Here is a 16,150-nt window from a genome sequence, read left to right as displayed (position 1 = left end):
TTTAAAACTTCATAATGATTATACTTTTACTTTTGGTACTTCAACAGTGCTTCATGGGTTCCCGGTTTCCTGATTTGGCTACTTCATACACATATTATAATGACAAATACAATTATTGCATTAAAAATCTACTGATGACATTGATGGTACGATGAACTTCATTAACCACAATGCCATTGGCGCATGGACTTCCTGATTGCGTTACTTCCGGTAAGGAAGTTGTACAAAAACAAATTCGCTCTCTGTAATATTTTGGACGTTTCAATGAATTGTAATTATTTTGAAAGCCAATAACTTACACTTCAACACAATACGTAAGTATGTGCGTTGTGACATAAATAATTTGGTCCCTGACGATTTTTCAGTTAAATTGTAGCCTATTTGTGATGGTATTTCTGGTCATGCTAACCGCTATATTAGCGTTGTCATGTTTATGCTGCATTAATACCTGTTTAGTGTTCATTCATGTTCTGTCACTAAACATCTGTCTGTCCACAAAACACTTTAGTCAGTCCGTTTGGTAATAAATAATTTTTCATATAAACGTGTCGTATCCAGAAGTTGATAATCTTGACAGAAACTGGATTATTATTGGATTTTGATACAGTAGTGGAAAAGGTACTCACATTTTTAAAGTATCAATACTGCATTGTAGAAAAAAGTCCGGAATTCAGAAATGACTTGAGTAAAAGTAGGCCTACGAAAGTATTGGCTTCAAAATGTTAAAGTACCAAAAGTAAAAGTACTCATCATTATCCCATCTCCAAAGTAACCAGTAACTAATATTTTAAAATAATTGTAGTGGAGTAAAAGTACATTATTTGAATCAGCGATATAAAAGTATTGGAAATACTTAAAGTACAAATAATTAAAATGTATACTTATGTACAGTACTTAAGTAGGCCTACATTAGTTACTTTCCTCCACTGATCCCTGAACTCAGCCATACATTTATTCATTTTTAATTTGTAGTGCACTCAAGTCCTCCAACCCATGTTATTTCATGGGTCGGTATGCTTCTTAATGTCTGCTGAGCTCTAAACAATAATGCTTGGTGTATTTCGTCCATGTCTTGATAAATGCATGCTCTTCTCTGCTCATTGTGCAGTCATTATAATTCCTTTTCCTGCAAATATAGGCTAGCTCCACCTCAACCGTTGACACAATATCAAAAGACTGTGACGTATTTGGTGTCCAGTGTACTGGGCAGCAAGCAACCATCTAAGTTAGTGGTTTTCAACCCTTTTCATATCAAGGACAGGTCCATTATATATTCGGCAAGTAAGTAAGTAAGGCAAGGCAAATACGTGGTAGGGGGGAGCCGCAGATAGACAGCTGGAGGGAGAGTTGAATAACCTCTTCAAGTTCAAAATAACCAGAAATAACCGAAATGTGGCCAACCTATATATTTACGTTTTAGGTAATGGCTACAATAGTTTATAGATAAACATTTTATTTTGTACTTTCTTTAACGACAAGCATATCACTACACCAGTCAGATGCAAAAGGGGAAAAACACACAACCATTAGGCAAAAAAAAAGGCTATGCAAGACAATTTGAGTTGAAAACCCTGATAATCTCATCATAATCAAAATGGGAAATTAGTTCTCTTTCAAATGTCAAAACTGTCAACTGTAAAAAAAAAAATCACACCCGTGTGAAGTGGAGCTGTGTGTGTGTGTGTGTGTGTGTGTGTGTGTGTGTGTGTGTGTGTGTGTGTGTGTGTGTGTGTGTGTGTGTGTGTGTGTGTGTGTGTGTGTGTGTGTGTGTGTGTGTGTGTGTGTGTGTGTGTGGATCATGTGTACCGATTTTTGTGACATTTGAAGAAAATATGTAGGAAAAGGAGCAAAAAGTGTGTTTTGGAGAAAATTCAAGATGGCGGAAAATCTATCATGGCGCAAATGGGCGTGGCCTATATGGGGAGATGCGTCATGACCCAAGGAATCCAGGGAAAAAATATTTTTAATTTTCCGACCTACGGTTCAAGAGTTACAGGCCAAAACGTAAAGTGGGGTGTTATGGCGCCACCATGCGGCCAAATGACACAATTATTTTTTATTTAATCCTTGAAATCATTATGAACCTCCTCTCCAAGTCTTGAAACTCTAGCCCCTATGGTTTGCGAGAGACAAATAATTGAATGTGAGTTTTTGCGATTCGCATTATAAGTCAATGGGGGAAATTAATTCACTAATAAATTAATATCAATTAAACTATAGAACCTTTCTCTTAGAAAAGTAATAGCCCACGATTCCCGAGTAAGCCGGTCGATTTGACATATGGCGCGAGTGTGTGGTGGCAAAACTGTGGGACTAGTGGCGTGCCGAAGTTTAGGAAGTTCAGGCTACATACAGACACACAGACAGACACACACACACACACACACACACAGACACACAGACCCACACGGCCACGTATAGGGAGCCTGTGCTTCACACAGCTCCAAAAAAAAAAACAGTCTAGTTTTTTGCTATATTCAAGCCATCGGTCTATTGGTGATACCATCTGCTATTGAATGTGTGTAATGTCCCATTTATATCAGTGGCTGGGAATTTCGTTAGCTGTGGTTGAGTCGCTGGCTCATTCATAGCTGATAAATCCCTGATTTTCTCCTTAGAGCCCAGGCCGGCAGGGATGCAAAAGCAGGCAGCAACCTCTGAGCTCTCTCCGGGTGGTGCCTGGTGGTTGCGTCCTCTCGTCGAAAATAAGTTAGCTCTAGTCTGGACAAACTGATTTCTTTCCCCTTTTTTCCCCCCGTCGGTGCCATTTGTCTCGTCACTGGATGCTGTCTCTCAAGAATGAGTCAAGAGAATGAAGCCGACACACTGTGTGAGGGATGTTTATATGATGTGCTTATGTCCTGAGGTAGAAAACCGGTTCTGTTAATTAAGGGATGAGGTAGACACATTTCACACTTTGTGAAAAAGCATTGTCCACGGCAAGTTCTCACGTAGAGACTGAGAGAGAATGTGTCGGCCTTTAGTGTTGGGGGCGATATTCATGAGGGGAGGCAGCCGTAACGCAGGGAAGGCATGCGCCTGCCCTTGCCTGACGCAGATGTTTAACAATAATTGAACTCTTTAGAGCGCGGGGCATTTTGGTTTCAATTTACGCTCTCGTAGCCAACTCCATCGTTTAGCTGGGGACCACCTGGAATCCCTTCAAGGACCACTGGTGGTCCCCGGACCACTGGTTGAGAGAACCTCTGATCTAAGTTGATGACTCCAAACTGTAGTAGCAGGTGATCTGATGGAACCAAAGGAGAAAAGCCAGACCTCTAGCTGCCCCATGCCTTTTTGCATGCTTTTATTTTTTTTCTTACTTCTCGTTCTATATTACCGTTCATTTGTCCATTACTACACACCTCTGCACACACACATTTGCCATTGCTTGCAATGCATGAGCCAGCCATCCAACCAAGACCATAACCTCTGTTCTCTTAGCCTGTGTATCCATGGAGACCCCAGAGCCCGGACCCGCAGATGGAGAGGAGCGCTTGGTGGAACTGCGACCTCGAACTCGCTCCAACCCTGAAGGGGCAGAAGACCGCCGCAGCAGCACAGGCAGCCCGGGTGGCAACAGTCACCCTAATACGCCTCAGCCTGCGGTGGGCAGTCGTGTGGAGGGAGAGGGGGAAGCCTCAACCAGTGAAAGTCACCCCAGTTCCACCACTACAACTGTTCTGGCCGCCACAGCACAGAACACAGCCCCTCCTGCAGCCGTGGTGCCACAAACAGTTAACGCCGCTGTTCCACTCCCAACCGCTCCTGTTGCAGCCAAGGAGCGACCTAAGCCTGTGCAACAGGCACCAGCACTGACGCCTCCCATCCCTTCCACTGTAGAGTACCAGCTCCGAGCCCCCCGCGTCAACTGTCCAGAGAAAGTGGTAAGCTCCAGCTCCACAGAAGGTGTCTCAAAAACTGGAGAACCAAAAGAAATTTGTCTCCCACTCTCCTGGAATCTTTTGAAAAAATGTTGCAGGAAAAAATACAAATAAACATTTATTTAATTGTAACCCATAAAAACTGGTCTGTGATCCAAGATGGTCATGACCCTATGTTTGGAAAACAATGTCTACAGGATGGTTTTGATGTAAAAGTATTTCATGAAACCTTTGCAAACACAGGACATTTTCTGCTCCTGGCTCCTACATTGAATTCTGCAACTCAAATGGTTATGTACTCAGGGGTGAGATGCCGTGGGCTTGGTGAGCCCAGACTTATCAAGCTGCAGTGCACGCACAAGTGTCCCACATGCACGCACACACACGCGCGTGCACGCACGTCAAGTTGTGTGACATCACGGTCAACACTACACTTCAATCGCCTACCTTGTTGTCATGAACTTACAGGGCCACCACTTCAAAAATCCATATCACACCACTGTATGTACTGTATGTATTACTCTGTCTGAGGTTAATCGTGTGATCTTTTTCATGACAGATCATCTGTTTAGATCTGTCTGAAGAGATGTCTTTGCAGAAGCTGGAGTCTTTTAATGGGTAAGCTTTGGATGCATCGCCAGTCTTTTGCACCTATAAACAGAAACAATGAACACCTATTTAACAATAATAGCAAGCAGTGATTTTGTTTCAGAGTCCCCTTTCATTATACATGTTTGACACGGATGCATGGTAACCAAATTGCCTTGTCTTTTCATCCAGGTCTAAAACCAATGCACTTAATATATCCCAGAAGATGATTGAGATGTTTGTCAGAACGAAACACAAGATTGACAAGCGGCATGAGTTTGCTCTGGTTGTTGTGAATGATGACGCTCTATGGGTGAGTGCAAGAACAGGATTCCATTTCACCCTCATTATAGATGTTTTCAGTGTATTGGTATGTGACACGTATCTCATTCTTCTGAAATGTTATCCTCAGCTCCTCTCTCTCTTGTGCATTTGTGTTTGTGTGTGTTTCAGCTGTCGGGGTTCACCTCTGACCCTAGGGAGCTGTGCAGCTGTCTGTATGACCTGGACACCAATGTGTGCGAGTCTTTCAGTATCTTTTTCATTCAAAGCTAACTTCAGAATTGTCAGTGTCGATAGTGTTGATAAGAACATCTGACATTTTAAGTGCCTTAAATTAGGTTAAGTGTCTTTTCACCTTAACTTTTCTCCAAAGACCTGGAAGATCTTCTCAGTGTCATGTAAGTGCTTTTCATCTACATTTTATTTTTCCTTCTTTTCTTTTTCTTTTTGTATTGTTTTTCCACATTTTCTCATTGCCAATTCCCTATTCCCTATTACACTGTTGGTCTTGGGGAAGTGGCAGACAACATGCCTCCTCCGATACACATGGAGTTGCCAACATATTGTTTTTTGACCTGATATCCAGGACTTAAACTGGCAGCGTGTAACACATGCAGAGATTCATGCTTACCCAGATTCCCTCTGTGCTGAATACTTTATGTGCCACCACGACCAACTAGCACTTTACAATTTAGGCATTTAGCAGACACTTTTAATCCAACGCGATTTACAATAAGAAGGTAAAGGTAGCAAAGGTCACTAGTGTAGTGAAAAGGACATTGTACCTCACTCGCTGCATCCCACCTGGACAAGCCTGTGGCACCACTGCCAGGAATTAAATCTGCAATGGTGGGCGGGTAGACGCCCCTAAGGACTTACTTTTAAGACCTGCTGATTGTACTTCATTGCCACATTCATTTATACAGTAATATAACAGCCCTTTATAACTATAACTACATCTTTTGTTGCCTGTGCAGCCGCCAGAAGATTGACCTGCCGATGATGGACAACGTTCAGACCATTCCACCTCCATATGTGGTGCGGACTCTGCTCATCTACAGTCGCAATACAGGGCAGCTTCAGTTCAACCCATCTGAGGCAGTCAGTGTAAGACCCACACTATTAAAACCCTCCCTCCCTGTCTTTAGATCTACCTGCTATCTGCTATAGATACAATTATACTTAAGGATGCATAATCAAATAATTAAGCATGATGCTTGAGACTTCAATTTCTCAGTGCCTCGTTTTAATTCCGGTTCACCAGTGCCTATTTAATTTTAATGCCCACTGCCCAGTTATCTCCAGTGCCCAGTTCACTGTACAAACAGTACAACAACATACATTAACTCAAGGACTCACCCACTGGTCTCTTACAGAAAATGTTGCAGTCTCCATACTTCTTTTTTGATGTGGTCTACCTCCACAACGGGGCAGAGGAACAAGGAGATGAGAGCAGCTGGAGGGTGAGTAGTGAGGAGGGTGAAAGGAGGGCACTGTGGCCACTATGCAGTTACATAACATTCTATTTAAACATGTTTATTTGGTTGCCAGGTAAATCCAACGTACAGAAAATTATGAAACATTGCATGTATGCCCAAAGATATTGAAATAGCAGCAAATCTGGCATGCTGCTAGATGTAGTAATAATAACAATAAACTTTATTTATAAAGTGCTTTACAGTGGCAAACAAAATACATTACATCAAGAACAATTCTACTTAATCATTCTTAGTAATCTTCATATATCCAATCAACTTCAGATGAATGTACAATATGTGAATTTAAAATTCCACACTACATGAACTCCTGCCCAATTAGCCATAAATGCGATAGATTTCAAGTGTAGTGCCCTTCATTTGAAATCTCCTGCTTCAAGTCATGTGTGCACTAGCACACAGAACACTGCTCAGCGAGTGGATTGGCCACAAATTGTAACGGAACGAAAAAACAAGACTATTATTGTATTTATTTGCCTATTTACATGGTCAAGAGTCATCTACTAAACCACATGTTTGCACTTGATAGTGTAATAGTTTGACATAATGTGGGCCATATGAATTAAATCAAATATAACGGAAAACATGCACAGCACACCACCACGTTTATGCGTCTCACCTCTGCATTGTGTTTTATGGTATATCAAAATCTGTTACATTTTGATAGCGTGGTCGTGCAAGAGGCTAGTCGTCTATAGAGGGTCGGTCTGTCTGAGTGTCTCACAAACTTGGTACCTCCAAGTACCATGTTTTATTTCACATTCTGTTTTAATACTGTAGGCCTACTTTCTGAAATATTCAACCTTATTTTGCTATGGAAGTCAATGGGGCTCAGATCAGGCTCAATCCTTGCCCAAATCATAGTCATACTCATACATCATAGATATGTTATACAAGGTTGAAACATGTTACGTTTTTGTATGTGCCTGTATTTTGAGATGCGCTACATTTGATACATTGTTCAGTAATATGCAATTTTATTTCATTAAAGTCCTTTATCAGTGCCCTACTCAGGGCACTCCTCTTTAGTGTGTGTATACACTAGACTGCTGTCCTCTGCTCTTTTCAGTGTTTCCATTATTATTGATAAAGTGCTGCTCTGTGCATTGGTGTTGTCTGCAGGAAAACTACGCCTCTTTCTGCAATCTAGACTCCAAGGGCGTATGCTACCGCTTCGAGGTGTCCCTGAGTGGACCTGCCATCGAGCTGCACAACTGCATGGCCAAACTTCTGTCACATCCGCTTCAGAGGCCTTTCCAGAGCCATGCCTCCTACAGTCTACTGGAGGGAGACGATCCCCAGGACATTGAGGCTACGGTTTAACACAGCTGCTTCTAGGGGTTCTTCAGGAAATGTGCATACTGTAAACAGTGATGTTTCGCTTATTGCTCATCTCTTTAGTTAACACCCATACCTCGACTCCATTTAACCACTTTAACGCTGGCATCCCAAATTTGGCCATGTCATTTAAGGTGAAAACAAGAACAAAACAATTTAAATAGGCAATCTGCAAGCTAGAATTGTTTTTGTGTAAGCGGGTTAAGTCACAATAGAGCAAAAATAAATGTATTTGTGAAATGCCTTTGGGAAGACCAACCCAGGTTTTGTGGCGACCCAGACTTCAGTCAAACACAAACGCAGCCATTCTGATTGAGAAGCAGATAATTGCTATAAAGCTGGGCAGGGAACGAAAGCACGAGCACCCTGCCATTCTCTGGATGACTGCTGTTGGTGAGACGAAAGAACTGCATGCCAGTGGGCTGAAGAGGCCACAACAGTCGCAGGAGAGACGGAAAACAAAAACAGAAACTTTGGGAACTACGGGAAGCATCCTTTGGTTTTTCCTTTTAATAAATTCTTTGTTTTGGAGTCCAAGCAAACAACTGTGATCTCTGTGACTTATTTCCATGGCTGGCATTTGGGGACATTTGTTTAAGAAATGTATTATTTCTTTGTGGTTTATTTTATCTTCTAATGTGCATATTATACACATTCTATTAGTGGTATCTTAATGACAAATGTGTTTCCACCACTGTTGCCTCTTAATGCCAAATGTATGTTTATTTTATAAAGTTGTTTTAAATCATGCTCATTTATTTTTCTTGCTATGGGGGGCAATGATAGAATGTACACTAATGCTTAATTTATTTTCCATCATATGATGGAATCACATGTCCATCTACAAGCTGTGAGCTCTGATGAGATGCATGTCTTTCTTTGACATTTTTTTTTTCTTATGGAAGAGTTATGGAAATGGCACTACCAATCCAACTGCATAACACATCTGTACAAATATCTAGTCTGTAAGAGTTGTCCCTAGACATTAAAAGATGCACAGACAGCATGTCGGTGGTTTCGGATGTTGTTTCCCTTTTCCTCCAGGTGATGGCAGCACATGCCTTCAAAAGATATCAGAAGTCAATTGGACCTCTGACTCTAATGAACATCCCACCTGAAACGTTTTGTGGCATTGGAGGTTTGAGATGAACACCTTGCCTGTCATGTGCTGTTAATCACTAGTTTCCTTGGAAAAATTAAGCACACAAATTTGAACTATTTATCTTTAAAAGTAATTATATAATGGTTGGCTTTGTTGTGTAATAAATCCAAGCCATTTATTTGTGTGTTGTCTTGTCTAATAATTTCAAGCCATGAAATGTATTTCTTATAATTAAAACGAATCAGCAGTTATTTAAATAACACTGGTAGACAAAATAATTATAGATTTTTGTGCACGTGATTCCTAGTAGGCAGAGTCATTGAGATGGACTTGATAAAGACAGCTTCTCCCCACATGATCCCCGTTCTCCCTAACACCAGCGTACACACTGGCATGGAATGCAAGGGACTTGAACTTGGCAGCTGACTGTAGTGGCAAAAGTTAAGCTGACCTCAGACCTCACCACTACCCTTTACTTTTCTGGTCAAGACCCAAAAGAGAGATTAGACTTTTTTTTCAAACACCATTGACCAACCTTCAGATTGTGAAACCCCACCTTTACTCTTGCACCACTGGGCCTTTCACACTACTTCAAGACAAGGTCATATTTGAGGTTGAAGGAGGTGGCAGGTCAAAAGATCAAGATTCACAGCAAATGCCTCTCCCCCGGACTGAATGACTATCAGGGTTCATTAACTGAGATTTAGGTTATTGTTATCCATCTGTTAGTCTGGCACTATGTATGAAATGTTAGCCTTGCAATGGATTCACTTGCAACTAAGGAAAAATGTAGGACTTATGAGAAGTCAATAGCCTAGGTCTACACATGCCTGTTTGGCTTAACTCTTTGAAATCCTGTGAGCATAAAAAAGATAACTGCATATCTTAATTTCAAAAACCATAGAACAACAGTTAGTTTATTAAGAGTAGATTTGTTTACAGGAATGATGATTTATCAGGGTAAAGTGAGATGGCCTATTGGATTTGTGAGTCGCTAAATGCTAGCGTCGCAGTTGAAGCCCCACCCCGTCCTCACTCTGGTGTCGGAAGCGTTTTCCGCATTCATTTCTTCCATAGACATTTCATAAAGTATTTATTTAAACGTTTTTAAGCCTTGGACAAAGCCACCTAGGCTGGAGAGGGATCGTGTCAATATTCATATTTTTTTGAATGCAAAGATTAATTAGAAAGCTGAAAAAAGGGCAGGGTACAAGACTGTGTACATCATTATTTTTAAAATTGCGGAAACTACACTCCCAGAATGCATAGCGAATGTTGTTGTTGTTTCCTGAAATAAAGCCCTTAAATCACGCTCAGTTTAGTTATCCAGGCCAGCATACGGCCTGAAATGTAGTGATTGTCATCTCTGTGGACGCTCTTATCGTCATCCTTAACATAGTGGATCATATTTGTAAAAGAAAGACGATCGCTTACGGGGTTCTGTAGCCCCATATAGAACCTCACCCGTCGCTGCGTCCTGTTGTGCTCCGAGATGAGGTCCTAGAAACATGGCCGCTGGAATCGGGTGACAGCCTCCACATCACAGTTGGGAAACACACAAAACGAAATTTTCTCTAAAAAGTAACGGCAGTTCCGAGCTCCCAGACTGTGAAAACCTCACCTCGGTACATAAAACATGAACTGCGGCATGAAACAACCCCTTAAAATCGCTAGTTTTGTCAGCCGGTAATGTTTACAAGCCTGGAAGTTGCAGCCGGAATGGCAGCATTAGCGCCCTCTCTGGTCGAACGTAGCCCCAACCGTCGCTGCATTCGAACAGACATTCGACCAGAGAGGGCGCTTGTAAACATTACCGGCTGACAAAACTAGCGATTTTAAGGGGTTGTTTCATGCCGCAGTTCATGTTTTATGTACCGAGGTGAGGTTTTCACAGTCTGGGAGCTCGGAACTGCCGTTACTTTTTGGACAAAATTTCGTTTTGTGTGTTTCCCAACTGTGATGTGGAGGCTGTCGCCCGATTCCAGCGGCCATGTTTCTAGGACCTCATCTCGGAGCACAACAGGACGCAGCGACGGGTGAGGTTCTATATGGGGCTAGGGGTTCTGCTGACGTGCAATAATCTGACGGGAAGACAGGGGGCAGTAGCTACTTCCGCGGTAACCGCAAGATACATGAAAGAAGAAGAAGCTAGACCAATCACAGACGTCGATTTCACCGGATGTACATGTTTAGCAGTATGGGAAATGCAGTTCTTCTCCGTGCGATCTTGATTAAAACGCGTTTTTACTAAAACTAGAGTGATTGCATACATACTCGGGGGTTCTACAGGAGCATATAGAACCATTTTACAACCACCAGCCTAGTGGTAAGTGTACATTGAATTGCTACGACTTTGTGGCTGATAATGAAAAACGCTATGGTGAAAATGAATGGGTTGTTTACTTCCGACACCGCACTGCGATGCTATAGGCCTACTGTATTTTTTGGCTTGTGCACCAGCCAGCTGTACCACATGGTGGCGTGTTTGCACTACCTTCCAAACTTTAGTTAGTTATCCTGTAGCTAAGGAAGACTTCATCCTGAAATCCAGCAACCATGAACCATCTGTGTGTGTGTGTGTGTGTGTGTGTGTGTGTGTGTGTGTGTGTGTGTGTGTGTGTGTGTGTGCGTACTAATACGTTAGTTTTAGAAACATTGGATTAAGTGTTTCAATTCAAGCCAACGTGATAAGGGCTTGTTTAGGCTATGCTACTTCCTATTCGCGCCAGCCAATAAACCCTTTTGCAAATCCCGCCCCATTCTGCCCTGTTACTATGATGGGACATTAACCCTGGGCAGATTGTTTTTATAGTGGAAGTGGATGGGATTTTTTTCCCCTTCATAGCCTCATTACAGCTATATAAAGTACCAAAGGAAAAACACCTAGGTGATATTAATAAAAAGGGAAGACAAAGGTACAGTAGTTACATTGCAAAACAGGGGATTTACCCGAAAATATATGTTTTAATTTGTTTAATCCCAGTGGGACAGAATCCTCTTTGCAGATTCTTTTATAGTGGTAGTGGATGCGATTTTTTTTCCCTTCATAGCCTCATTACAGCTATATAAAGTACCACAAAAAACACATCTACGTGATATTAATAAAAAGGGAAGAAAAAGGTACAGTAATTACATAGCAAAACAGTAGTTTTCCCCCGAAAAATAAATGTTTTAATTAGTTTAATCCTCTGGATCAGAGATAGAAAGAGAAGCGCATTGCATCTTGGGTACTAGGAAGAGGACAGAGAGAATGTTTCTCCTCACATAATAGGCTGGCTTTTCGTAATTCTGCCCATTTAAATTATATGTACCCAATCGTGACTCTTAGACCATTGATAAGGTACATGTGAACTAGTTTGTTGAAGCTTATTCATTATGATGAGCGAGATCGCTTGACGCTTGCCGTCGCTATCACCGTACCGGCCGATCTCCGTGTCGCGCAGTGCGGACAGTTTTTGAAAGCCTGAAGCAACATTCTCCACTGCACAAACTCCACCCCCGATAGCAAAAAGTGAATGATTTTTTCTGGTTGGCCAGTCAGGGAGTCTCAGGGACCAATCAGAAGGCTGACAAACGGTCTATTACTTCCATTCCAATAATTGTGGGCTCGCCAGTACCTGGCGAGCACACTTTAGATATTGTCATTATTTATTTATTTATTTATTTATTTATCTAGTAAGTAGACGGGATTTTCGGTTCCTTTCTACTCCTACATACTTAGTGAGAAAATGAAAATAAAAACATCAATGTGTTCAGTTTACAGTGGCGAAGTGTGCTATTATTTTCTATAGCAATCGGCCAAATGGTGGCGCTGTAGGAAGCCTTCGAAAGTGCGATCTTTGAACAGGTATAGCTCATGCTGTGTTATACATACAGCCATGAAACCTGTATACACTTATGCGTCTCCTCATGCCGAACAACTTTTACCCTCTAACTTTTGACCTCTGACCTTTAGGTCTCCCACAATTCGGAATTATATGAAAAACAGTAAAAATCTATCTCCTCCTGGGATTTTCGCGTCAAGTGCACAAAACATTTTTCACATGAACTTTGAACCTATATCTACACAGGCTATGTGGTGAGAAGTTTGTACGTTAAATAATGATTTTTTAATAATTCAATATATATTGCGGTTTTATGCAAATTATTCTTCGGCCTCTAACTCATACATGCAAAGTTACACGTTCATGGCATTTGGCAAAGATGTGGAGGGTTAGTCAAAGTATCACTGAAACCAATTTTATTCCAATCGGCCAAAGGGGGGCGCTATACGAAGCGTCTGAAAATTCAAACTTCAAACGGGCATAAGTCATGACTCGTTTCGTTTGAAGACATGCAACTTGTTACACGCGTGCTTTGACTCAAGCGGAAGACATCTGTGTCGTTGTTAAGTAAGCTCCACCCTTTGATTTTCCGCCATTTTGAGCAGTTTGTAAAACGCGTAAACCCGCTTTTATTCTGGAATTTTCGCGTCACGTGCACAAAACTTTTTTTACGTGAACTTTGGACCGATATCTAAAGATCTGTCAGATCGGATTTCTTTAACATTGAAACATGCTTTTTTAAATAATTCAAACAATATTGCATTTTTATGCAAATTATTCTTCTGCCTCTAAAACATACATGCAAAGTCACATTTTCATGACAAAATAGTGTAGAGGGTTAGTTCAAATATCACTGAAACCAATCTTACCCCAAATGGCCAAAGGGGGGCGCTATATAATTTTGAGCAGTTTATAAAACGCTTAAACCCGTTTTTATTCTAGGATTTTTTTTGCAATTTGCATGAAACATTCTACACGCAATCTAAGGACCTTTATCTAACATGCCTATGAAGTGCACACAAAAAAATTATAAAATAATAATAATAAATATAGCTGCAAGCAGCGATAAAGTGTCCAAAGCCAAAAACACCTCAAATCATGAACAATCTTGCAAGCACATTCCCAATAGGTCAAGGAACAGATAACAACCTTCTCACATTGGCCTGTTATAGCGCCACCAGCGGGTCAACTTTTGCATAACACATTTTTGGAACAAAATGGACCAATCTTTGACGTCAGTAACGTCAAAGAGAGCACTGCCTGCGATCTTGACATTTTGTGCTTTTATAGCCATTGTTTTCTGGCTTGAAGCGAGCCCACAATTGTTTCGAAGGAACAATATTTTTCTAGTGGGAATTGTTATCCATTTCCCCGGTGCTGTCTGTTTGTCAGACTGTTTGGTATTATTTTATTTCCAAGGTCAATCAGATCCTGTTTTCTCGAATGAAATATCACCGAACACTAGTCCACTAATGAGCAATTTTCCTGTAAAACCTACGTGATGATGAGTAAATACCACAGGCATGATACATGGTCTACCATCACCAACCACCACCATCACCAACCACAAGCCACAAATATACTGGCCAAACCCTACAGTGAAAGAAAATGACCATGGGATGGCAATTAGCAGCTTGGGCATATTGCCTTGAGAACAACCCACCTATATAGTTTATAGGCCTACATTTATTTGTGAGTTAATTTTCACCATTGACTTGATGACTGACATCATTGACCACATGAGATAATGAGACTGACACAATATGTCCATATATGGGCATTCCAAGATATGGGCTTAGTATTGACATCAGGGATCTCCATATAGGCCTATGGGCATAAAAGGGACAAGGACCGACAGATCTCCATATAAGGCCTGAGCTGAAGTTTGAGAAATCTGTGATGTGTCTGATGTTCAACAAAAACCCAACAGGGAAAACAAATTGTGTGCGCCAAATTAAAATAAACAAAACCAATACAAAGCTCACTACCTAAACAGAAACAGATTATCTAAACCAAAACAAAACTCACTACACATACTATCAAACAAAAGTACAAGGGATGGCACTCACACGTACAGTATGTGTTTAACACCCTCTAAGGCCCGCATTAAGAAATACTTGAAATAAAAAATTGAAAAAAATCAGATGGTGTTGTAGGAGTCCTATTAAGAGGAAAATGTAATGTTTTTTTCAAAAAAATGTTTTTGTAAGATTTTATAGCCATAAATCAAAAATCATAAATCATGCTCTAATTTACATATGGGGGATATTTTTCACAATGATAACATATGTACATGTTCTAGACATTCTAATGATCACCAAAAAAAATAGTACAGGCATTTTACTTATGTTTTTGTGAGGTATAGCTTCCATGAAAAAGTGAGATGTTGTTCGTCAAAACTCTGGAATTTCAGCGGGTGTGGCGGGTGTGAATGTCAGCCCCTGTGGGGGGTATTTATATGCAAATATTGTGGCCAATGGCATTGTAATACTAAACAATAGAATCCAATGGTGGTGTTTAGGTGGTAGGGGGAGCTAAAATAAAATGATTTAAACCTTTTTTTGGATAAAATACAAACGTTGTAATATTACAACCGTGGGCCTTAGAGGGTTAACATGTAATAACTATGAGAGACAATGTAAAGGGTACCTCAATCTTACCTATCATTCCGTAAAAAAAAAGGCTTAGAAAATCACTAAGGGGCCTGAACACAAAACATCTCTTGAACATGTCAGAAGGGGAAAAAAAGGTTGACTGATTGACAGTGCACATGTGTATTTATTGCAGGTGATGGGAGATGATTGGTGGACTGATGATTGGAGGAGGACCAATGGGATGGTGAGGCGGAGTTAAGGGATAATGGAATGATTGATGAATGATGAACTGGACCTCGGTTTGAGGAAGGAGGGAGAAAACAGTAAAATTTGTACTTTTTTAATTAAAGTGTTATTATGGATGAGAGACAGACAGACCAGACAATACTGACCATGATATTAACATGATTCTGATATGATACTAATTCTATTATTGTCCGTATCATGGTTCAAGGTTGTACTTTATTGTTACATCTTGTGTACATGAGAATAAAACTTATTTTAGTTTGGCTTCCTTCAGACAATGCAGCAGCGTAGATAATAACAACAAATAACAAGTAAGACGCCCTAAGGACGAGAAGCGACCGTCAGGTCGTGCTGTAAAGCAGCTGACTGAGCAGCGTTCGGTTAAACAGCGTGTTAAAGCCTGTGAAAGCCACAGCCAATCAGCAACGTGCCACAGACCCATGTAAGTGAGTGTTACACCAAATGTGTTACAACCTTTTGTGACCTGCCTTCATGGATGGAATGTGAGGGAGGAACTGAAGTCGATAGGTAACGAAATGTTGTGTATTAGCGTGACTCACGGACGGACACACTGACGGACATGAGCAGGACGTTTTCATACTAACTGCGATCTGACTGTTGCAATAACAAAGAATTGATAAAATCAAGAGAGTGCAAAAAAAGAGCAAACGAAGAATAAAAGAGCATACATGTGCATACAATCTTGGTATATTGTAATAACAGCATTTATTATTTCTGTATCATGTCAGTATATACTAAGTAACTAACCCGCACTTTTCTTTTTATATTTATTAAT

The 16,150-nt window shown here is 40.8% G+C and overlaps 1 protein-coding gene across 1 annotated transcript; it reads left to right on the top strand.

The window, feature by feature from the left end:
- Positions 1-207: 207 nt before the first annotated feature.
- On the top strand, positions 208-8,710 carry babam1 (BRISC and BRCA1 A complex member 1). Its single transcript, XM_080724966.1, has 9 exons — positions 208-314; positions 3,445-3,887; positions 4,444-4,502; positions 4,665-4,785; positions 4,926-5,004; positions 5,128-5,152; positions 5,732-5,861; positions 6,131-6,217; positions 7,373-8,710. Exons 2-9 carry the CDS (start codon positions 3,456-3,458, stop codon positions 7,571-7,573), a joined length of 1,134 nt encoding a protein of 377 aa, XP_080581092.1. The 5' UTR covers positions 208-314; positions 3,445-3,455; the 3' UTR covers positions 7,574-8,710.
- Positions 8,711-16,150: the final 7,440 nt, after the last annotated feature.

This window comes from Nannobrachium achirus, assembly GCF_963921795.1.
Source record: "Nannobrachium achirus genome assembly, chromosome: 1".
Taxonomy (NCBI): Eukaryota; Metazoa; Chordata; class Actinopteri; order Myctophiformes; family Myctophidae; genus Nannobrachium; species Nannobrachium achirus.
Note: the sequence above shows the minus strand (reverse complement) of the source record. Positions and strands in the feature narration are given on the sequence as shown.

What these genes read in the sequence shown, in the direction of transcription:
- babam1 (XM_080724966.1), top strand. Translation starts at nt 3,456, where the DNA reads ATGGAGACCCCAGAGCCCGGACCCGCAGATGGAGAGGAGCGCTTGGTG. An exon ending in CAATGTGTGCGAGTCTTTCA is followed by an intron (nt 5,005 to 5,127) that starts GTATCTTTTTCA and finishes TTTTCTCCAAAG; the next exon opens with ACCTGGAAGATCTTCTCAGT. An exon ending in GAAGATCTTCTCAGTGTCAT is followed by an intron (nt 5,153 to 5,731) that starts GTAAGTGCTTTT and finishes TTGCCTGTGCAG; the next exon opens with CCGCCAGAAGATTGACCTGC.